General features: G+C 38.3%; 13 protein-coding genes and 2 non-coding genes across 15 annotated transcripts; 7 read left to right on the top strand and 8 right to left on the bottom strand.

The window, feature by feature from the left end:
• Positions 1 to 499: 499 nt before the first annotated feature.
• Positions 500 to 1758, bottom strand: cdk11 (serine/threonine protein kinase Cdk11; the record flags this gene model as incomplete). The annotated part of the gene is made up of 2 exons (XM_056181934.1): positions 500 to 841; positions 904 to 1758. 2 exons carry the CDS (start codon positions 1756 to 1758, stop codon positions 500 to 502), a joined length of 1197 nt encoding a protein of 398 aa, XP_056038401.1.
• A 440-nt stretch (positions 1759 to 2198) lies between these two features.
• Positions 2199 to 2703, bottom strand: rps1601 (40S ribosomal protein S16; the record flags this gene model as incomplete). Its single annotated transcript, XM_056181933.1, has 2 exons — positions 2199 to 2246; positions 2329 to 2703. 2 exons carry the CDS (start codon positions 2701 to 2703, stop codon positions 2199 to 2201), a joined length of 423 nt encoding a protein of 140 aa, XP_056038402.1.
• Positions 2704 to 3859: 1156 nt separating this feature from the next.
• Positions 3860 to 4279, bottom strand: rps1402 (40S ribosomal protein S14; the record flags this gene model as incomplete). The annotated part of the gene is made up of 1 exon (XM_056181932.1): positions 3860 to 4279. The coding sequence occupies one exon, from the start codon at positions 4277 to 4279 to the stop codon at positions 3860 to 3862; it is 420 nt and encodes a 139-aa protein (XP_056038399.1).
• A 177-nt stretch (positions 4280 to 4456) lies between these two features.
• Positions 4457 to 5494, top strand: rpl701 (RNase MRP subunit, ribosomal protein L7-like Rpl701; the record flags this gene model as incomplete). The annotated part of the gene is made up of 2 exons (XM_056181931.1): positions 4457 to 4585; positions 4868 to 5494. The coding sequence occupies 2 exons, from the start codon at positions 4457 to 4459 to the stop codon at positions 5492 to 5494; spliced, it is 756 nt and encodes a 251-aa protein (XP_056037914.1).
• Positions 4715 to 4783, top strand: snoR39b. Its single transcript, XR_008803698.1, has one exon. It is a non-coding gene; the product is annotated as a small nucleolar RNA R39b (predicted) (small nucleolar RNA).
• Positions 5495 to 5686: 192 nt separating the features above from the next.
• On the top strand, positions 5687 to 6997 carry ppr2 (mitochondrial PPR repeat protein Ppr2; the record flags this gene model as incomplete). The annotated part of the gene is made up of 1 exon (XM_056181930.1): positions 5687 to 6997. The coding sequence occupies one exon, from the start codon at positions 5687 to 5689 to the stop codon at positions 6995 to 6997; it is 1311 nt and encodes a 436-aa protein (XP_056037446.1).
• A 257-nt stretch (positions 6998 to 7254) lies between these two features.
• On the top strand, positions 7255 to 8222 carry saf4 (splicing associated factor Saf4; the record flags this gene model as incomplete). The annotated part of the gene is made up of 3 exons (XM_056181929.1): positions 7255 to 7503; positions 7551 to 7790; positions 7833 to 8222. The coding sequence occupies 3 exons, from the start codon at positions 7255 to 7257 to the stop codon at positions 8220 to 8222; spliced, it is 879 nt and encodes a 292-aa protein (XP_056037445.1).
• Positions 8223 to 8335: 113 nt separating this feature from the next.
• SOMG_03137 (zf-CHY type zinc finger protein) lies at positions 8336 to 9907 on the bottom strand (the record flags this gene model as incomplete). The annotated part of the gene is made up of 3 exons (XM_056181928.1): positions 8336 to 8601; positions 8650 to 9776; positions 9846 to 9907. The coding sequence occupies 3 exons, from the start codon at positions 9905 to 9907 to the stop codon at positions 8336 to 8338; spliced, it is 1455 nt and encodes a 484-aa protein (XP_056037444.1).
• Positions 9908 to 10029: 122 nt separating this feature from the next.
• On the top strand, positions 10030 to 11952 carry ubp4 (ubiquitin C-terminal hydrolase Ubp4; the record flags this gene model as incomplete). The annotated part of the gene is made up of 3 exons (XM_056181927.1): positions 10030 to 10137; positions 10178 to 10321; positions 10453 to 11952. The coding sequence occupies 3 exons, from the start codon at positions 10030 to 10032 to the stop codon at positions 11950 to 11952; spliced, it is 1752 nt and encodes a 583-aa protein (XP_056037443.1).
• Positions 11953 to 12165: 213 nt separating this feature from the next.
• On the bottom strand, positions 12166 to 12868 carry wbp4 (U2-type precatalytic spliceosome WW domain-binding protein Wbp4; the record flags this gene model as incomplete). Its single annotated transcript, XM_056181926.1, has 2 exons — positions 12166 to 12765; positions 12815 to 12868. The coding sequence occupies 2 exons, from the start codon at positions 12866 to 12868 to the stop codon at positions 12166 to 12168; spliced, it is 654 nt and encodes a 217-aa protein (XP_056038054.1).
• Positions 12869 to 12954: 86 nt separating this feature from the next.
• Positions 12955 to 14135, top strand: swd2 (Set1C complex subunit Swd2.1; the record flags this gene model as incomplete). Its single annotated transcript, XM_056181925.1, has 3 exons — positions 12955 to 13130; positions 13209 to 13473; positions 13527 to 14135. The coding sequence occupies 3 exons, from the start codon at positions 12955 to 12957 to the stop codon at positions 14133 to 14135; spliced, it is 1050 nt and encodes a 349-aa protein (XP_056037442.1).
• Positions 14136 to 14272: 137 nt separating this feature from the next.
• SOMG_03133 (WD repeat protein, WDR44 family) lies at positions 14273 to 16057 on the bottom strand (the record flags this gene model as incomplete). The annotated part of the gene is made up of 1 exon (XM_056181924.1): positions 14273 to 16057. One exon carries the CDS (start codon positions 16055 to 16057, stop codon positions 14273 to 14275), a length of 1785 nt encoding a protein of 594 aa, XP_056037441.1.
• A 2117-nt stretch (positions 16058 to 18174) lies between these two features.
• On the top strand, positions 18175 to 19457 carry sce3 (translation initiation factor; the record flags this gene model as incomplete). The annotated part of the gene is made up of 2 exons (XM_056181923.1): positions 18175 to 18256; positions 18430 to 19457. The coding sequence occupies 2 exons, from the start codon at positions 18175 to 18177 to the stop codon at positions 19455 to 19457; spliced, it is 1110 nt and encodes a 369-aa protein (XP_056037440.1).
• A 506-nt stretch (positions 19458 to 19963) lies between these two features.
• SOMG_20178 lies at positions 19964 to 20036 on the bottom strand. Its single transcript has one exon. It is a non-coding gene; the product is annotated as a tRNA-Trp (tRNA).
• A 534-nt stretch (positions 20037 to 20570) lies between these two features.
• Positions 20571 to 21459, bottom strand: tif307 (translation initiation factor eIF3g; the record flags this gene model as incomplete). The annotated part of the gene is made up of 2 exons (XM_056181922.1): positions 20571 to 21402; positions 21449 to 21459. 2 exons carry the CDS (start codon positions 21457 to 21459, stop codon positions 20571 to 20573), a joined length of 843 nt encoding a protein of 280 aa, XP_056037439.1.
• Between the last annotated feature and the right edge of the window lie 441 nt (positions 21460 to 21900).

Below are 21900 nucleotides of genomic sequence, written 5' to 3'. Positions count from 1 at the left end.
TAAGTACAAGTATCTTAAACTTTGATCATTATATTAGAGAATAATAAGTAAACAATAATTAATTCAGTATGTGTCCAAAAGACCCAGGCAATCATGCATTGTTTTATGTGAAATTTATTTATTTCATTTGATGATATTCATGTACACAATGTAGAACATTGCACATTTAGTTAAACAACCCACGATTAACTAGAAGCACTTGTGTGCACTATTTATTCAACGCTTATTTATCATAATTAGCTATATAAGCAGTCTATTGTCCGTTAAGAACGGCATTAACATCGTAGGAGAAACAAAAGAAGATAGTAGTAATAAACAATCAGCCTAGCTTGCTCAGCATTTAATCAAATATCTTACTGCTGTTTCTCAAAGCAATTCATAATCTGTATGTAAACAAGTGGATCACTGTATATTGGTTTGGCAGTAATATCATACCAAATATTCATTAATAATTCATTTTCCAACTGTTGTTAGGACCGATTTACAATAGTAAACTCAATTATTTCACAGAGTCTTGCGAGGTATTGGCGGACATGAAATTCCGACCTCGCATCTCACCTTTGGCCTTACTTGGAAAGGTAGGGAAAAATTTTGGATCTTTAGGTCGAGGAGATTCGTAAAAAAACGGGTGCTGTAGTGCTTCTTTTGCAGAAATGCGCTTCGCTGGATTAAGAGAAAGAAGACGTTCCATCAAGTCAAAACCATTAGCTGTTAAGTTTTTAACAACTTCTCGTAATCTGGGCTTCGTCTTTATTGTTGGAAGCTTTATTTTATTGGCATGAGGTAGTAGTCGATACTGGGGCCAATCTTCTTCATCAGGATACCCTAAGACAGTAAAAATCTAGTGCGGTTAGCAAAAAAAAATTGAGCTAAATCAAAAATATAGAATAAAAAAATACATACTTTATGCAATTGATCCAACTCGTTCTTTCCAGGGAAAAGTGGAGAGCGATTTACCATTTCGGCAAAAATACAACCTATACTCCACATGTCAATTTCTCTTCCATAACTTGGTGTTCCTAACAAAAGCTCTGGAGCTCGATACCAAAGAGTAACGACAACGCGAGTCAACTTTGATTTTGGTTCGGACGTTGGACGAGCTAAACCAAAATCAGCAACTTTGATCTCCCCTGTATTATTCATCAATAAATTTGATGGCTTCAAATCTCGATGGAGATACCAATGGTAATGGATGGTTGCCGTAGACGCTAGCAACTGAAGCATTAATGTTTTTACTTCAGATATAAGAAAATCCTCAGGCATATCATCCAGAAGAAACTTTAAGTCATGCTCCATAAATTCCATAACTAAGTATATGTCTTTCAAATCATTACCAACTACGACTTTCTTCAGCTCCATCACATGGTCGTGCCGAACACTGGATAAAGAATGGATTTCCCTCAGACTTGTGATGGGAAAACCAAACCCATTAGGATCGAACTTTATTTTCTTCAAAGCTACTAATTTTTCTGTCGACTTTTCTTTTGCACGGTAGACAATTCCATAAGATCCTTCTTCAATTTTGTTTAGGATTTCATAATCCTGGATACCATCGCAGGACCCCAAACGGGGTACATTTGCTGATAAATATGACCTGTAAGAGACTAAATTTTGATCTTCTTTTGTTGCTTCTTCTTCCAGTAATTCGCGTTTCCGCTTTCTTTCCAATTTGCGTTTCCTTTTCCATTCAAGTTCAGACCTTTGATTTTCAGAGGCAAATTGATCATTTTCTAAAGATTCCCATTTTGATTTTGCCATCTTCTACCTTCTTTTTCTCCTAAACATAAACGAAAATTCCTCACGGTAGAGGGATCAGAAATGGAGATTCACTCACGACCGAAAACCGTGTGTAACTGTAGGTACGTAGTGAAATATAAATCGATATTTCGATAATTCAAACTTGATAGCTAATCAACCCAAACACAAGGATAAACCTAACAGGCATTACAGTGGCATATGAAACCTCTACCTCCTCCATTTCTGGACATGCACTTACATCCACTTTACATGAAACTGCAATTGAGTGTGCTACATATGGAACTTAGACTTTGCAACACTGCATAGACTACTTTAGATTATCACTTCTTACAATGATAGTTCCTAATGGCTTTATAAATTATACCAAAAATAAACCCTATTATGTGGTAAGGAAGGAGAATCAATTGTATAGATACATAATGAACAAAGCCAACCACATTTTAACGGTAAGACTTTTGTTGACGAGCACGAGCACCGTGACCACCGAACTAGATACAAAGTTAGTAAACAAACAAGATACTGATGAATGACAAATCCGGTGATTTGTCGGCTCTTTAGCAAAAAACCTACCTTCTTGGGCTCCATACGACGAGGGTCGGCGACCAACAAGGTACGGTCGTAGGTGACGAGGGCCTTCTTGAGTTCAGCCTTGGAGTGTTCGTCAACAAACTTTTGGTAGTAAGCAACGATAGCCTTGGAAATGGCTTGACGGATGGCATATATTTGAGAAACTTGACCACCACCGGAAACGCGGACACGAATGTCAACGCCAGCGAACTTATCGGCGCCAGCAACCAAGATGGGCTCATAAACCTTCATACGCAAAATTTCGGGTTGAACGAGGGAGAGAGGGGCTCCGTTAACCTTGATCAAACCCTTACCGGCCTTGCAGTGAGCGACAGCCGTGGCATTGCCTTTCTTTCCAAAGCACTGAACTGACTGCATATTGGCTCGTGGATGGTGGTTCTTCTGTGGTGAACCGCTGAAACAGAAAAGTTTCGACTTTGGGACCCACTCTTAAAAGCAGTCACGATTTATTTTTGCGCGTACAAATTTTGCTTAGGGTTCGGTAATGTGCATAGTGAGGTTTAGTGTAAACATCTTCAAAGAAATAATTTGAAATGAATGTTTTTGTTTACGTTTAAAATACGGAGAAAAATTAAGTGGCATTGAGACCTTTGAATTTCACTATCTTGCTACTTTGATTAACTTGAACTAATTGTTTTGTTTCTTGTTGAATGTTTATTTTCTCGACATCGTTTACTAGTATCCTGAAGTCAATATTGTCTTTCGTCTTTGTACCGTGTAAAATAATTGGTAATAGTTAACTTAGGAATATAATGAAATTGTGAGCTTCTTTAAATGTTTCCTGTGCTGTAAAGTGTACAAAATTATAAGGTCGCTACGATTACCTGGTTTATTTATGTTCATTACAGATGACTCCTATAATATCAACAATTCTGATGGAAGTTTAGCTGGTACTGGTTTTTTTTGTTATTTATTACTTCATACTTTTAATTTCCCTTTATTTCTAGCGAAACTCTGAGAATCACTTTTTAGAAAGAACAGGTAGAGGTACATAAATAAACAAAAGTAGACAAGTCCCACTGAAACTTGGTAAATCGGGTTGAATGAAATCTCTCATGTATATGTATTCAAAACAAATAGGACTAACTAGCAAAAGTATAAAGTACATCATTTATAATTATCGAAGAAGATGTTCGTAACGACGAACCTGTTAAAACGCGCACGCAACTTTCATCCAGTCGCTTACACATACATTTCTGCAAATTATACACAAGAAATACCATTAATTCAGTTCCACTCAAATTGCGTCCTTAATACTTGCAAAACACATCCCAAGTTAGAAGAGCATAGTACGATATTTACTTTTGTGGCCTTAAACTACTTTTGTGATACTACTAAACATTGCATATTCGAACGATATCATAAGAAAGGATTTCGATACCTTATTTTATTGTGTGAATACCTACTATCAAATCAGTCGGTACCCTTTTGTAACAGTGTTACAAGAGGAATGGAGCATATACACAAAAGATTTGATAGTAACAATCCAAAAGTCCCAGAACCCCAAACATATTTAAAGTCTGCGACCACGGCGACCACCCTTTCTACGAGTAGAGTCGGTAGGGATGGGAGTAACGTCTTCGATACGGCCAATACGCATACCAGCACGAGCCAAAGCACGCAAAGCGGCTTGAGCACCAGGGCCAGGAGTCTTGGTAGCAGTACCACCGGTAGCACGGATCTTAATGTGAAGAGCGGTGACACCAACTTCCTTGCACTTGACAGCAGCGTCTTGAGCGGCCAACATGGCAGCGTAAGGAGAAGACTCATCACGGTCGGTCTTGACCTTCATACCACCAGTAACACGGGTGATGGTTTCCTTACCGGTCAAATCAGTGATATGAACGAAGGTATCGTTGAAAGAGGCGTAGATGTGAGCAACGCCAAAGACGAGCTCTCCAGAGCGGATTTGAGGGCCAACGTTGGTAGCCATTTTTTGTGGTTGGTTCCGGATACTTTACAACAACTTGTTTTTTTTTCTCTGTAAATTTCCGTGTTACCATGTCCAAGAAACAGTCACAATTTTCGAGTCCAACATTTGTGACTGCTCTCGAAGAAACTTGTGTTCTTTGACTTGGAAACCAAACTTCAACACCAGACATCCACCATCATGGCTGTAGCATCGTCAACGGTCCCTTCCAAGGAGCAAATCTTTGCTCCCGAGTCTCTTTTGAAGAAGAAGAAGACACAGGAGCAATCTCGTGAACAACGTGTTGCTGCTGCTGCTGAAAAGAAAGGTGTAAGTACATATTTGCAAAACCAAAAATTTGCTTGAAAGTAATGAATCAAAAGTGTAATGTGAAGCGAAATATGTTTTTACTTATTATGAAAAATAAGTAAAAACTTTTGTTTTACAGGGAAAAACAGTATGATGACAAAATTTTTTTGGAGAGCTAGCGCTGCGATGTGCTTCCAGTATACCATCTTTCGGGACTGACTTTGTTTTTCTTATTCCCTTTTGTATCTTTACTTTTTACTCGTTATTTTTTCCTTGCTGAGCTTATAACTAACATTAATCTAGCTTCGCCAAAAGAAGCGTGAACTCATCGCCAAGCGTGCTGAAGCTTATGATGCCGAATACCGTAAGGCTGAGCGTGAGCAAATTGAACTTGGTCGTAAGGCTCGTGCCGAGGGCAACTTCTATGTCCCTGAAGAACCCAAGTTGATCTTCGTTATCCGTCTTCGTGGTGTCAACAACATCCCCCCTAAGGCTCGTAAGATCATGCAACTCTTGCGTTTAATCCAAATCAACAACGGTGTTTTCGTTAAGTTCAACAAGGCCACCAAGGAAATGCTTCAAGTCGTCGAGCCTTATGTTACCTATGGTAGTCCCAACTTGAAGACTGTTCGTGATTTGATGTACAAGCGCGGTTTCGGAAAGATCAACAAGCAACGTATTGCTCTTACTGGTAACTCCCTCATTGAAGAGAACTTGGGCAAGTACTCTATCATGTCTATTGAGGATTTGATTCACGAAATTTACACTGTTGGCCCTAACTTCAAGCAAGCTTCCAACTTCGTCTGGCCCTTCCAGCTCTCTTCTCCTTTGGGTGGTTTCAGAGCTCGCAAGTTCACCCACTTCATCGAGGGAGGTGATACTGGTAAGCGTGATGAGCACATTAACACTCTTGTTAGAAAGATGCTTTAATTTTGGTGTAGATGTTCAAAATAACTATATCTTTTCTTACTTCTATTTGTATGTAAATTAATTTTGTAAAAAGCATTTGAATGCTGTATAAATATAATCATGAGCTTCCGGGTTTCCAAGCATTGGTATTTTTGATGTAGGAACACAGTTTCGACTATAGTAGGCTTGTGCGTTCCATTAGTATTCCTTCAGATGCACTTACCTATTTTTCTGCGACGTTCGAGAAATTTTGCAAAAAATGTGTCGAATTTTGGGAGAGTTCAGACATTTCATACGGCAGTAGTTACACAAGTCAGCAATGCTACAAAAGTAGCTCGAAAACGCCAAGAGAAGTTGGATTCAGAGCAAGGTTCCGACAAACAACATATACGCCAAACAAAGAAGTCAAAAGATGATTTCAATATACGAAATGAAAGCTATATACTAGCTCAGAAAGTTGCCAAGTTAACAAAAGGCGAACAGCCAAAAGCCGCACTAGATTTACTTGTGAAAAAGTCATTGGCACCAAAAACTGTCGCATACAATCACTTGTTGGGATATCATTTGAGGAAGGGCGAATACAACTCTGCTTGGTCCTTGTACAATATGATGAAAAAGTCAATGCAGATGCCGAATGAATTTACTTACACAATTCTGTTACAAGGACTATACTCTATACTGGTGAACGATGAAGCTGCCAGTAAGAAGAAGCTATCTGAATTAATAAAGAAAGTATACGAAAATCTTTATCGATCTAATTCGACGGTATCTCCAAACACGATTCATATCAATATATTGGCTCAATGCTGTTTGAAACTTAAGGATGTCGAGTTTGCAAACGATATCCTCTTGCAACCAAAAACAAAATTGGATTCCTCAATTGCCTCAAAAGTTATGTATTTATATCTTGATATTGCTGAAATGCAGCCTGATCGGTTCGAGGAAATGCACAAGTTTGCTCGCGATTTGTGGGAGTTCACAGTCTCAAAATATAAAGATAATGAGTTTGTAATCCATGAAGACCTACTCTGCTCTTATGCAAAAATTTTGTGTACTGCTAAGCATGAGAGCAACAAATTTCTAGCCCTAAGAATCCTACAACAACAGGTGGACGCGCCAATGCAATATCCTATTCAAGAACCTCATCCTACATTGCCTGGTCAATGTTGTGAGGTCACCTCTCGATCATTAATCACCGTACTTTTTATTCTCAGACAATTGCACGATGTGTCTTCTGCTGATTTTTACTGGGCATTCTACAAATCAAAAATTCCTTGGCCTCCTGCGATTCAGGCCTTCCATGAACGTCTCCGACTTTACGTTGAATTGAAACAAGTAGAAAAAATACCGGTTTTGTTACGTGAAATGAGAGAAATAAATCTTTTACCTACCGCTCAGACTATGGCAATTGCTATGTCTTTGTGCCTTCAACAAAAATATTCAAAATTCGCTCAAGACATTTGGGAACTAGCTCCTCCGAACACTGAAAAAATTAAATGGGTAAAAGATTTGGTCCCTTCTTAAGGATGATATACCTATTATTCGTGTTTACTTTCTATAGTATAATTCCCATAATCAAGTTTGGCTTCCAAATTATATCAATAGTGAAGAGTTTTTTAATAAATGTTAGTTTCTTGTGATATTCAACTGGGTCCTATTATACCTATGTTTATGACCCTCCTCTAATTCTTCATAAACGTATCGGATTATAAGTCCATCTGCCAACGCACGAATATGCAAAATGCTTCCATATACTCAAATCTATAATGCAGGGTTTTAACATGGGGAGGTATCGTCCTCCTGAAGAAGAAGAGAATAAACGTAGAAAGCGAACAAGAGCAAAAAATGTAGTTCGATTTGAGATGCCTTTTGCAGTATGGTGCAATCAATGCCAAAATTTAATCTCTCAGGGCACCAGGTTTAATGCAGAGAAAAAACATATTGGTTCATATTATTCTTCAAAAGTGTGGTCTTTCATCTTTCATTGTCATACTTGCTCTAATGCTCTCGAGATACATACAGACCCAAAGGTAAGTTTTTATATGCAGGTTGTAGGTTAATAACAAATTGCTATTAGAATACAGAATACAATGTGTTTAATGGAGGGAAAAGAAAAGCTGATGCTTCCAATACTGTGACATTATCCAACGTTGCGAGCTCTGACAATCATGATCCATTAGAGACTTTGGAAAAAAGTATAACTACCCAGAAAACGCAAGAGGATCAAAATACAGAATTGGAGCTTATTTATGAAAAAAATGAGAGACAATGGGCAGATCCTATGACTGTTTCTCAAAAACTTCGAAAACGTTTTAGGGTATGCGACTCACATTCATGTAATTATTAACACGGTGTATAGGAGAAAAAGAAGTTGATAAAAGAGCAAGAGCAAAGAGAGAATAATTTGAAGTATCAAGCTGGTCTTGATTTAAGTCTTTTACCCCCTACCATTTCTGATGAAAAAATTGCTCAACAGTTAGCTCGTCATGAGCGCACGGAGTCTCAAGCACCTGTGAAGCCTGATTACAAAAAGATAATAATGAAACGTAGTAAAAAAGAAAGATTCTCAAATTTTGATGATGCAGTCGCCCTAACTGGTTTTCTCCGAAATGACTCTTGTTTTCCAAAAGTTTCAGATACAGAAAATGCAGTTGTAAAGGTATCTAAGACGAGGGAGTGGACTAAGGGTCCAGAGAAGACTTCTACAGCATCTCTGGTTGAATATGAAGGAAGTGATGAATCTACTTAATAATTTGACAGGATCCCTGAGGAAAAGATACTAAATTAAGTTTTATAATCATTAAGCAATTTCATTAGGCATCACTTAAACAGTAAAAAAGGAATATAATCCATTGTCCTGCATTAAGTAACTCTTTTGTACTTTCTGGGGTCTTTTCTACTCATTCGGATTGGATCTCTCATTCCTTGTCCGCCTTCCCAAAAAGCACTTTTCTGACGACGTGTTGTGAAGTTTCCACAACGCGAGCATGTTCCTTCTTTGGTGTACATAGACTCAAAGGAGCAATAACCACAAATAATCCTTTTTGCATACTCATTTAGGTGATCTTGATCAATATCATGACACTTATCGCAAGCATAGATTCGATTACAGCATGGAAAACGAAACCCTATTAAGTTAGTTGAACAATCTTGGAGAAAAGAATAAATGTACATACATCGATATGACTTCTTGTAGTGTTCACAAGCACCGCGATTAGGAAGGGGCGTACCTTTTACGATCCCAAGGTTTTGTTTGTTGCTTTTATTGGAAGGTTTCTGGTAACCAAAGGCTTGTTCACGTTGCTTCAGTAACTGAAATTTTGTATCCTGATACTGAACTAATGTTCTTGTCCTGCATGATCTGCAAAATTGAGCCATGGGCTGCATAGAGGAAAGTCCTTTGAAGACTATTTCTTGCTCATCTGTACATTCCAAACATGAAACAAAACAGTCAATTGGTAAAACATCAACGGGTGCACATCCTACTAAATCAAGCACACCCAATCTTGGTGAATTCACATGAATGGTTCCTGATAACCAAATGACTTGAAGACCATTATTACACCGTAAACAAGAAAGGGAATATTTTTCTTGAACAGCAACCTCATTCCCGTAGTGACAGCGAATACATTTTACCACCAATTTCAGCCTCGGTGCTTTTAAAACACCAACATTCATCAGATTAAGACCTGTTAACTCTAGAGAGTAGTCATTTCCTTGAAGTTGTAATGTTTTGACTTGTCTGGGTATCTGATCGCTCTGAGAGGCAGGGACTTGGCGTTCATTATCCTGATCAAAACCTTCCCTTTCAGGTATTTTTTGCTGAGAGATTGTGTTATTTGAACTTGGTAAACCCTCGTTTGAGTCACCTTCTTTCTCATTACCTAAAGATTTTATCTTCACATTTTTAGACCCTGAACGGGAAGAGTCTTTGGGGAGAACTATCTCTTTAATGCTTAAGTCTGAAAAATTACTAACGACTTTCTCAGTGGATTCGACATGTTTTTTCTCTTGCCTAGAAGGATCTTGTTTACCTTGTCCATTATCTGAAGTGAGTTCAGATGAATCCATTCTTGTGCTCGCAAAAGTATCCCATTTTTGTAAACATGAATTGAACAAGCTGGTTATAGTTGTATCCAAATTTTTAAAAGAAGATTTTACGTATTCATTGAGCAAGTTTTGCAGATTCTCCTGACCTTCTTCAAGGATAAACTGAACATGATATGGCACAAGCTTGTCCACAATCAGTAAAATAGAACCTTTAGCTGTTTGAACTGTTAAATAAAGTTCTGTGTTTGACTCACTATACGTGAAGACATCCGTTAGTTAAGTGCTCTCAAGGTTCATGCCACATCTTCTAATTTCAACTTACACTATTTGTGGACGTAGCCTTTGACAAAATATTCTTATTTGTATATCCCAATTCGGTGTCATCAAAACTCACTTTTTCCTTAAATCCTCAAAATACTTGGTGTTTCAGGAATTTGACTAGGTGTAAGAGCTATTACCACCAGTTGCATATTTTATATGGAGTAGAGTATCACTTCGGATATCAGATGTCCGATGAGTATTTTGATAAACTATTTGACAAAGCTTTCGTTTACATTCACGATGATGAAACCGTACAGAGCTGTACATTTCGCGGACTGCAATGGCTGGGAGAGGTACGTTCATTGGGAACGATTTTGATTACTTACCGTGCAGGCTAAAAATTTAGAAGAAAAGGGCTTATATGTTAAGTCTTATGTGTTCTATCTGAAAGCCATCAAATTGGCTTATGAGATTCCATGCCGGTTCGAAATCTCAGTTCAAGCCGGTGCTTATTCAGATTTCAAGCACTTTCAAAAGGTATTTGCAGAAGTGAAGTAGAAACGGATTAAAGAGAATGATTTTAAGTACGAGTTACGGAATCCTTAAATGATCTCTCCATATCCTTTTTACCTTCTCCATACTTTAGACAATCAACTAACACAATGTAGCAAACGCTTGCTCTCATTCAGAAAATATTTAAATTAAAAAATAAATTAGCAGTGAGGCATTTTCTGCCTTGCATGTCGATCCAGTCAGCCATGAAACTGACTAAAGATAAATCAAGTAAAGCCTTATTTATCAATGTGTACTCTGAGGAAAGTTCCAAGGATTATTTCCTTTCTGAAGCTACCATAAATATTCCCGTTTCACTGTTTCGTTCGACATCCATAACTGAAATTGATGATTATTTAAAAAAGGCCCCTTTTCTTCCAGAGGTTGCAGTTTGTTATAGCTTAGAAAACCATTTGGATGACATAGATATTGCTTATCATATTTACTCTGTTCTGACGTCCCTGAAATGGAAACCGCAGTTCCTTACTTCCATGTCAAGCAAGAAGATTGATGAAAATAAAAGCATTCTCGAATACTTACCCATTGGTCTCACTAATCTTGGAAATACGTGTTATATGAACTGCGTCTTGCAATGCCTTTTCGCATGTGGGGAGCTAATTTCCCCAATGTGTCATAAATCGCAGGCTCTTGGAGCCATTAATACTGGTAATCCATTGGGATCCGGTGGAAAAATGACATTAGCTTTCCTTTCTTTGGTAAACGAAGTTTTTCAAAGAAAGGGAAAACGAGTTGTTTCTCCAAAACGATTTCTAGATGCTGTTCAATCCCTGAACAGAGATTTTAGTATTGACGACCAATGCGATGCTCAAGAATTTCTGAACTATTTGCTAGATAAAATACATGAAGACTTAAACTCTAATGCTTCTCGTGCTTCAATGTCTCCTCTTTCTGATGCGCAGCAAAGCGCCCGAGAAAAATTACCTCTTTCTTATCTTAATTATGTTGAATGGAATCTTCATATTCGACATAATCTAAGTATAGTTGAGCAAATTTTTTCAGGGCAACTTTGCAGTCGAATACAATGTACGGTTTGTCAACGAACGTCTACTACATTCGCGCCTTTCACTTCTCTTGCTATTCCGATTCCAGATGTACCCGGATTCGTTAGCTTGCATGAATGTCTCCGCAGATTCATGGCTTATGAAGTTTTAGAAGGACATAATGCTTGGTTTTGTCCTGCGTGTCAAAGACGAAGGCCAGCAAAAAAAATAATGAATATATCCCATCTTTCTGATTACTTGATAATACAGATACAAAGGTTTCGTAATACGATGATAGGCTGGAAAAAAGTCGATACTCCTCTACAACTGAACTTTCGAATTCCCAGCAACATGCTTATTCCTCCTTGTTTCCAATCAGGAATGAATTACGATCAATGTAGCTACGATTTATTTGCTTTTGTGAGTCATTACGGCCAACTTGAAAACGGTCACTATACATCGTGCGTTTTAAGTGAAAATCAGTGGTATCGAATTGACGATTCCATCGTTCAAAGAGTGGATGGCTTTGCAGCGCTTCAGTATGATTTTTCTTCTTCATATATATTGTTTTACAAAAAGAAAGAAGGTGTGAGTGAATTGGAAAAACGAAGCTGAAAGCTATATTTTATATAATAGGTGATACGATATGATTATTTATAATGACCTACATTTTTCTTCTTTTGTTCTAATTCTCAACGAATGTTTTGAAAATTTCGTCTTTAACATTTATGGTTGACATGGGTAACTTAGACAAAAGGAGCAGTTTTATTAGACTAAAATAAAATAAATAAATTCTTGTTCGATTTTTAATTCTGCATGAAGAGAAGTCTAGTCTGTAACTTTTTTAGAGGATTTGAGATTTTGACGAGCAGAAGATCTCTTCTTTTTGAAAATTACTTTCGGTTCTTTCTCTTCAGCATTGGAATCTCTAACTGTATTATCTTTAGAGATTTCCTCTGTTTCTAAACTTTTTTGTCTAACTTTGAAATGGAAGAAAGCCTTTTCTTCATTCTCGACAGATTCCCGATTTCTTTTCAACGAAGAGATTTCCTTTTTTTCTTCGGAATCTTGTTCTTGTTCTTTATCTTTTTCTAGATTAGTCGGTTCGTCATCTTGTACGGCAGGAGTTTGTGTTGGTATATAGTTATGTGAAGAGGATGCAGCTTGAGTACTATCAGGAATTTCCCAATCATCTAGTGTGCTTTTTTTCTTTGCAGGATGTATTTTCGGCTTCTGTGTCTTTGGTTTTTCGTAAGATGCTAAAACAGATTCAGAGATATGAGTAGGGATTGAAGGCGGGTTTTCTTTAGTTTGACTCAGTCGCTTCAAATTGGATGAGTGAATCTCATTCATAAACCGTTTCAACGCATTTCTGTGTTTAAAGCTTTGTTCATGTTCCCGCCGAATAAGTTGAGTATCTGTAACAAACTGAATATCGGGTTAGCATATTTTCAATATAATTACTGTTTTAGCTTACTGATTGACAATATTTACAAAAGTATTTGGGAATGCTTTTCCAATATTCAGCCATGGCTTTTATATCAAAAATTAATTCTCACTTTGTCTGTCCACCTATGCTCTGACAAAACGGTTTGGATTTCTAGTTTAAAACCAAAAATGACAACAGTTCCAATAACTTACGAGTTGCTGTCTTCAATTGAGCCAAGAAAATGGTTAAAAAATACAGAATTAGGTGGTGAAATCACTTCTGTAAGTTTCGACGACAGTGGAGAACTAAGTTTGGCGTCTTCCACGGATGATTCTTTAAAACTATATAATTGTGTAACAGGAAAGTAAGTACAAAGTGATACTTTTGATGAAATGTAATATTTGCTTCTTAGCAATTTATGGTGTTTATTAACTTGTTATAGATTCATCAAAGAACTTGCCAGTAAGAAATATGGAGCTCACTTGGGTCGGTTTTCTCATCATTCTAATTCTCTGATCCATGCTTCTACTAAAGAAGACGACACAATTCGCTACCTTGATGTAGTTACGAATCGATATCTTCGGTACTTTCCAGGGCATAAACAAGCTGTCACTTCCCTTGATGTTTCGCCCTCTGATGAAATATTTCTTAGTGCTTCGATGGATAATACATTACGACTTTGGGACTTTCGATCTCCTAATTGCCAGGTATGACTTGAGTTGATCGCAAAATTTGGTGATCCTTTTACTTACTTTCTTAGGGGTTACTGAACGTAAGCTCGCCTGCAGTGGCTGCGTTTGATGCTACTGGTTTGATTTTTGCTTGTGTGAGCGAAAGAAAGTATAAGATCTCTCTTTACAATATAAAGACATACGATTCACGGCCGTTTCAAGAGATTCCCTTGACATTTCTTCCTCCACATGTAAGCATTTCAAACATCGAATTCAGCACTGATGGAAAAAACATTTTATTGACGACTGCAAACGATTGCCATTACGTTGTTGATGCTTATAGTGGACAGGAATTGTTACGTGTACCAGCTAGGACGAATGCTAAAAGCGCTAGTAAAAACCTTTCTTTTTACTCTTCGGCTTGTATGTCTCCAGACAGTAAGTATTTATTTGCTGCAAATGACGAGAAACATTTGGCGATCTATGAATTACCTGAGATGAAACCAAATCAATATTCAGACACTTGGAATATGCATGAACTAATGATACAAGTCAAGGATACGGTCCCTTCAGACCCACAAAGCTGTATTCCTATGACAGATAAAGTAGATTGCCCTGAGGTGCCTTCTATAGTTCGCTTTAATCCTCGCCATGCACAACTCGTAACGGCTCACTCGGGCGTAGTTTTTTGGAATTGACGGAACATAAGTTTTATTGCATCAGTTAGACTTTTTTTGTTATAAAAAAATAAATAAATAACATATTAAATAAAGAAGGTATAAGCTTAATAATACATGTTATGAACAGCAAACGTAGAATGAGAAGATATCGTAAATCAAATATGCAACCAGTTATGAAGGAACTTTCGAAATTTTACAGGTCCTTTATTCACTTTTAGGTCGTCACGTCTTAAAACAATCACTTTTCCTGCCATATTGCTAACTATGATAGTTTCAAGGGGTTTTGCACCAAAGGTCTTTTCTGAGGCCTTGGACAGTGGGTTTTTCCAGTTTTTTTTAGGACAGAGATATCCTTCCGAGCGGCTAATCTCTAAAGTTGTTTTTGCTGGAGCAATAATTGCGGAAGTGAGCCCCTCTGTGCAAATCCGAAATGTTTCGATCGGCAGATGTCGAACAACGCCTCTTCGTTTGTTTGTCGATGATAGAAATTTGTATGGAAGATGCCACAATACAACTTCGTTGGAGCCATTTTTGCTAATGATGTAGGAGTTGTCTTCATTTAGACGAGAAAGTAGTTGTCCGCGTGCACGATGTTCTTCATTCACTTTTAAAATCATACATCTATTTTCAACGTCAAAAATCCGAATGGATCTATCGTCTGTGGAAACCAAAACATATGTCTTGGAATTGACTTCTCCAGGAATGGCATTTGTGCATTGCAATCCAGTGATTCTACTTTTTCTATTTCGTGAAGATGATCGATGAATGAGCCATGAAGAAATATAACGAAGTTGTTCTATATCATATAAAACACACATTCCGTAAAACAACCCGACGATGATGCGCTGGCCATTGGCTTGAAAACATATGGCCGAAATTGGATGTTCTAGTTGATTCCAATGCAAGACTTTTTGCTCCAAAACGGACCATATCTGGATTCGATGGTCCAATGTTCCTGATACAAAGTATCGATCGTCTGTTGGATGAAAAGAAACGCACGTTACAACCTCATTGTGTTGGAAGAAGGCCAAGCACCTGCCTACTCTAGGATGCCAAAGACGAACGGTGCTGTCGCTGGATGCAGTTAGTAAAAAATCATTTTTGCTCCAGGACACGGAAAGTACTTCAGCTTTATGACCATAGCAGCTTAAAACAGGATTTGGTTCAAATACACTGAAACCAGTGAAGTAAGAATCTTTGTTTCGGATTTCTTCATTAAAGTGATGGATTCGGTCTTTCTTACTCTCAATGACCTTCCATACTCGAATAATGGAATCCTTTCCCGCGGTTGCTAGGTATTTTCCACTTGTACTCATTTCAGAAGCCCAGACAGGACTCTTGTAATTTGATGGATCATATCTGTGAAAGATTTTTCCAAGGAGTTTCTTCTGGTTTGATGCTTCTGTGCAACCGGCATTTATCACCTGTGCGACGAAAAGGTTTCGATTCAATATCATCTCTTTTTTTGGCAGTCGCCTTTTGTGGATAGGGACATAGCGTAGATGTTCTCGATTTAAGACGGGATTGTTGTTATGTTTAGGGTATAAGTATTGTATACTCTCTTCGTCAAGCTTTGTTGACTGCTCGCCTTCGTCTGCTGCCTCAGCAGCTGTGGAGGAAGAAGAGTGTAAAGTCGTATCAACCAGACTGACGTTGTCAGCTTCGTCTAAATTGTATTCATTCTCAGATTGATCATTTAATGGCGACGACGAGGTACTTGAGGAATCTTCGTTGGGACTCGTATCCATTGGATTTGTCTCATTTTGGTTTTGTGGAATCGGTGTTGGATTTGTAGGAGCAGGTCGTTTGGGAAGTCTTTTTATATTCACAGGGCTTGGTTTTCTAAGAATTCCTTCATGATTTGGTGATGATGTACATGTTTGCCATGGTTCATTTAACATATGTTCCTTAATTTGGCCATCCTGTAGTAGAACTTCCATTTTGTAATCCACATGAAGGGGACTCTTTCGTGCATAGGGTTATGTAGTTTTCGCGGACTCGAATATTGGGTTTTTTACTAAAGAGATGATATATAAAAAGAAAAAAAAAAGAAAAAAGAAGAAGAAAAAAGGGTTAGACAGATGAATTTCGATACTAAAGAAGAAAACAGAATTTACTCAATTATACTTTCAAATTTATATGAAAAGAGTGAAGTCTGTCAAAACTCGTCGATATTTATTCCTTTTGTTGAAATGATCGCAGATATATTGTTGGTATTTAATTAGTCACTATGATGTGAACATTCAAGTTGAAAGCTTTAATTGTATGTAGGAGGCAATTATAAGTTATATGGATAGAGAGCAAGAGAAAAGAGAGAAGTTGAAATGAGATGGCAATTTAAAATATATATATATATTTATATATATATCTTATGTTTTTTTTTTTTTTTTTTTTTTTTTTTTTGTTTAAAAGACATGAAAGAAATGTATAAGTGGACGGTTCCGTCTCTTTACTAAAAAGCTAGGCTGATGTAGAAACTGTCGTTGGAAACAAGCATACAATGCAAGCTTGACGAAAGGAATGTTCATTGTATGTTGAAATGGATAAGACATCTGATCTTCCAATTATGTTTGAGACGATTCGTTTCCAATTCGCATGTCTTTTCCATGTACCAAAAATGAGAAAAAAAAAACCCCCCCAAGAGATCACAAGAGAACCATTAAAGAAGAAAGCAGAATAGAATATAAAAAAAAATATAGTATTTATGTTTCAACTAGAATTTCCAGAGGAATTGATTCATTCTACCTATACTTACTTTTTTTTCAATTTACTTATTTGTTTTTTAAAAACAACGATGTAATGGATTCGTTAAACTTGATAACGTCTGTTGTTTGTCCACCTGAAATTTTTTACCGTAAACACTAGACATCAGTATGCGTGTTTGTTTACATGATGCGTCGCCTGTTGTCCTTGTCCATTCTACTTTCCATTCCGTTGGTTTTTTTGGTTCTTTTCCCAATTCTTTCCTGTGTAAAGGAGAGTATTGAATGTAGAATGAATAAAAAGCGACAATTCCATTTTGGAATTCAGCTACGTGGATCCATGGTTTCAAACTTGTTTCCGCTCCTTGAAGAGTTTTGTCCAATTCTTTTAAAAAACACAATCACTTATGGAAAATTTGTGCTTTAAATCGAACGTTACTGAATGATTTGACTTGCTTGTAAGAAAACCATAAGGAGATTCCAGATCCGCTGCTTCCATTGCCTCTATTCCGTGTGTGCAATCATTCCTTACATTTGCTATTAAGTAGGACGTTTCCTCGACAGTCGCTACTAAATAACTTGGATGGAATAGAAACACTTTGTTTCCAAGGACGGCTCTAGCGCGATTTACAAAGCTTTATGTACACATTTCCCCCCAAAAAAAGACCTTACTTCATCCCTACAAACAGCTAGTCGATGGCATCAAGCAAAACACACTGTTACCGAACGAAACAAAAACTTCAAGTTGTCAAAATCCGACTTTTACGCTGTATGATACGATGAACGTGCGTCTAGCTCAATTGGTCCTGTATTTCCTTGATGTAAGAATTTTGATGAGCTGAATGAAGCGACAATCAAAATGATTGAGCCTAACCAGTCGAACCTTCCGATATGGACATTTCTACTTCAATTGCATGGCATTTATCTTCAAGAAAAAGCATTCCTTTGTCTTTTATTTTCTGTCTCTTCCCTTGTTTACCTTTTATAATACCCGCCTCTTTTGTATAATTATTATACAATCCCTGGGCATTGACAAAAGTAGCAAGGATTAAACATTCGTTAAATCCACTCCATGGTAAGGAAACGACACCAAAAAATTTGCTAAAATTTACGTCGAGCAGTCACGCTGTTACGGGGAAAACTTGTCAAACTTAAGCCTGACCTACAGGAAACGTCTGAATTGTTTTAAAAACAAGACAGAACGGTTTTGACATAAAGTACAAGACCAAAGATTTAAATTTATAATGGGTTAGTGAGTAATTTTTAGTAATGGATTGTTAACAAAGTAAAGGTCCAAAAAAGGTTTGTTAAAGCAGAGAAGCAATTAATGGTTTAACGCTTACCAGAATTCGAAGATGAGTCTTACTGCCTTCTTAGGTGACGAACAATTTGGCTCGACCAGCTGGGCTGACGACGTTGATGATTTGCCTTCTTTGCGTAAGTATAAGTGGATTTGTGCAATTGTAGGAAAGCACATGGGGCCCTTTCCTCACAGGAAAAGTTCTTTCCAATTAGAACTTATTTAGAGGAGGGCTCGAGTAGAAAAGCTTCCTTTTCCTTTTCGTTTTTTTTTTATAGAGCAACTTTAAGCTAACCATGTGCAATTTTAGCCCAAGAACGTCCTAGCTTCCGTAGTAACTATTCTGCAGCAGAAGCACCTTCTGCTGCTTACGAGCCCGCTAGTCGTCCTATGGCTGGCGACGGTCGCCGTGACGCCGGCTTCGAACGTGAAGCTATCCCCATTCCCTCAGAGCCTCCTTTCACTGCTTACATTGGTAACTTGAGCTTTGACTTGACAGAAGCCGATATTGCCGACTTCTTCGGTGATGGTGTTACCAGCGTCCGTCTTGTCACCGACCCCATGACTGAGCGCTCTCGTGGTTTCGGCTACGTCGAATTCAAGACTGCTGACCTTTTAAGCTCCGCTATGGCTTTGTCTGGTGAGACTCTTATGGGACGTGCTATTCGCATCACCGTCGCCGAGCCTCGTCGTGCTGCTGCTCCTCGTGACGACCGTGACTGGGTTCGCCGTGGACCTCTCCCTCCTACCGAGCGCGGAGACAGCGGATCTCGCGACGGCTTTGTGAAGAGTCGTACTGTACGTGATCCTGCTCTTGACCCTCTTGAGCCTCGTGAGTCTCGTGAGTCTCCCCGTGAAGAGCGCGATTGGGTTCGTCGTGGTCCCCTTCCCTCTCGTAACCCCAACAGCCGTCCTCGCCTCAACTTGAAGCCTCGTTCGGCCACAAATGAGCAATCTGAGAGCTCTTCAACAACCTCTGCTCCCTCTAGCAAGCCTAAGGCTGATCCTTTTGGCGGTGCTAAGCCAGTGGATAACACTCCCGTTCTTAAGCGCGTTGAAGAAAAGCTTGCCACCAAGCGCACCCACGCCGTCCGTAAAGACAGCACAGCTTCTTCTAACAACGAAGCTTCTAGTGAAAAGAAAGAGGATAATCCCGTAGAAAAGAAAGAGGATAATTCCGTAGAGCCCGTTACTGAAAAACTCTCAGAAGTAAAGGTTGCTGACCAAGAGGAGGCACCTGAAAACACTGAAGCTGAAGCACCAAAAGATGCCGAAGCTGCCCCTGTTGCCGAAGTAGAAGATGAAGGTTGGACAAAAATAGGAAAGGGTCGTAAGTAGACAAGCCGTTTTTTTGGTTCCTTTTTGATATAATATTGGAAGTAATGATATAACTTGTTTCTGGTTTCTCAAATAAAATACAATGTTTTATTTATATATTTGGCATTCGCTTAGCGTAGCATGTATCTTTTAAACTTGTTGATTGACTTTTTATGAATTCATTTTTAGTACTGTAAACCAACTGCTTACACGCGAGAGCCCGTTTCCCCATATTCAAATGAATATGATGCTACTGTACTAAAAGTTCACTACCAAGGGAATAACAACACTCCTTCAGAGCGTGATGAGATCAATTTACAAAGACATCTATTTATTTTAAATTGTGCTGGCAATCAGCTCTACTACCATAAAGTGTACAAAACTAAACTTTAGACCTGGGTGTCTTTTCAGTCCTTGTAGCGACTACATGGAGTGTACAATTCAAGAAGGATACTAGGTTTATTGAACACGATCTTTATAAACTCTTTTTTGAAGGTTCGAACACCAAAACTGATGGAAAAAAGGTATGACCACTAAGTGACTTGAACACTTGACTTCAAGATTTGGAATCTCACACTCTACCAACTGAGTTAAGCGGCCTTGGTTTATACAGCGCAGTGATTTGATTGATATGTATACTTCTTAGAGATGATTGAGAATAAAAATGAAATCGATGAAGGCTTACACTTGGTGAGGAATAGATAGCATTAGAAGTACAAGTACAATTCATTGTAGATGTATTTGAAATTCTTCGGCAACAAATATAGCTATCACGTAAGCCAAAGCATACATTTGTTTGTAACTGTCTGCATATACTGGATGAAAGGAGCGAATCGTGATTCCATTGATTACATAGATAAAATTTTAAAGTAAAGAAGTCGGTCACCTACATCAAGAACCCAAAATGTATAAACAAATCTTCCACATGATCATTGTAAATATGGAACACATTTCTTGTACAGTACAAGCATAAACCAGGACAAATTAAGAAAACAGCTAAAAAAGATTCCAGGAGATTTACAAAAGATCAGCTGTGCGTAAGAAAACAATGAGAACTTGTAATTCCAAATAGAAAGTGCAAGTTCTGTGAAGAGAAAGGTTTTTTATCGTATACTATAACGCGTAAAAAAAAGCTTAATCACGAGGTTTCGAAAATTCACAACGAAGAATCAAGTTGTTCCAACCGAAACCGTCCAAACGGTCACGAGCACGAACGGCACATTCTCTATCATAGTAGCTGACAAACGCAAAGCCCTTGGCACGTCCGGTTTCCTTGTCTTTTGCCAAATATACACGTTGGATACCACCGAAACGACGAAATAAGTCGCGAAGTTCTTCTTCACGGGTATCATCCGAAAGGTTGGTGACACGGAGGGTGGCACTATCGTCACGCTCACGCTTGAACATAGAGTCACCTCCTTCACGAGTAGAAGCACCACGCATGTGAGGAGGAAGGTAGCGTTTTTCACCCAAAGCACCAGTAATTCTGTTCGTGGCTGGGGTAGCTTCCAAAGGTGGTTCGTCTACTGGTCCAATGATACTCTTATAAGGACATTGGGCAGTAAAATGACTGCCTTTGCAAGCACGACAACGTACAACAGATCCGCTCTTCGCCTTGACCTTTGCAGCTGCCAAAGCATCCTCTTCTTGTTGCTCTTCCTTAGAATTCGTCCATCCAAGCTGAAGGCGTAATTGTACGTTTTCTCCAACGCTGGTTGTTCTAGTGTCTACACCGCCAGCTTTGCCTGCTTCTTGTCCAAACTTTGCCCACTTCTTTCTCTCGGCAACAGCATGTTGCACGCGTTCAGTGACAACGGTCTTCTTGATTACTCTCGTAACCTTCACTTTTTTGCCATTATCGTCCACGCGAAACTCAATCATGGTCTTTGTGCCATCTGGGTTATCAAACGTTTGAATGGATGGCAAAGAACTACCGTATTCCTCTTCATCTGCCCAATCCAGTGATCTGCCGCTATGTTAGTCTTTTATACACATACTCTCTGTTCACTTACGATGTATTCATTTTGAATAGAGAAAAAAGGGTATGGGTAAAATACAAAGTCCGTTGTCTCGAAATTTTGTCTTGATATAAAGAGTTGTACAGTAAAGCGATATGCATTTAACGCGGCGCAAAAAAGCTCGGTATATGGGGGTATAGACAAATTACTCTCCTTTAGAGCATTGTGCTCCGGAAGTACGAACTGGATGGTGAAGGACGATACAATCGAAAAGTTGCTTCATGGAATGCGCTGCTTGCAAAGGTATGCATCTACAGAATCCTTCTCGTATCTCATACGAATAGGATTTATGTTTAACTATCATAAATTATATATTAAAATGATAGTCTTGTGTTTCACAAAAACAATTGTCTTAATCTAAAAAACCAACAGTAGAAACGAGGTTCCTAGTTCACTAGTGAAAAGAACGGTTTATACGTGCTTTCAATTTAAAAAAACAAAGCAAA

Source organism: Schizosaccharomyces osmophilus, chromosome 2, assembly GCF_027921745.1.
Source record: "Schizosaccharomyces osmophilus chromosome 2, complete sequence".
Taxonomy (NCBI): domain Eukaryota; kingdom Fungi; phylum Ascomycota; class Schizosaccharomycetes; order Schizosaccharomycetales; family Schizosaccharomycetaceae; genus Schizosaccharomyces; species Schizosaccharomyces osmophilus.
Note: the sequence above shows the minus strand (reverse complement) of the source record. Positions and strands in the feature narration are given on the sequence as shown.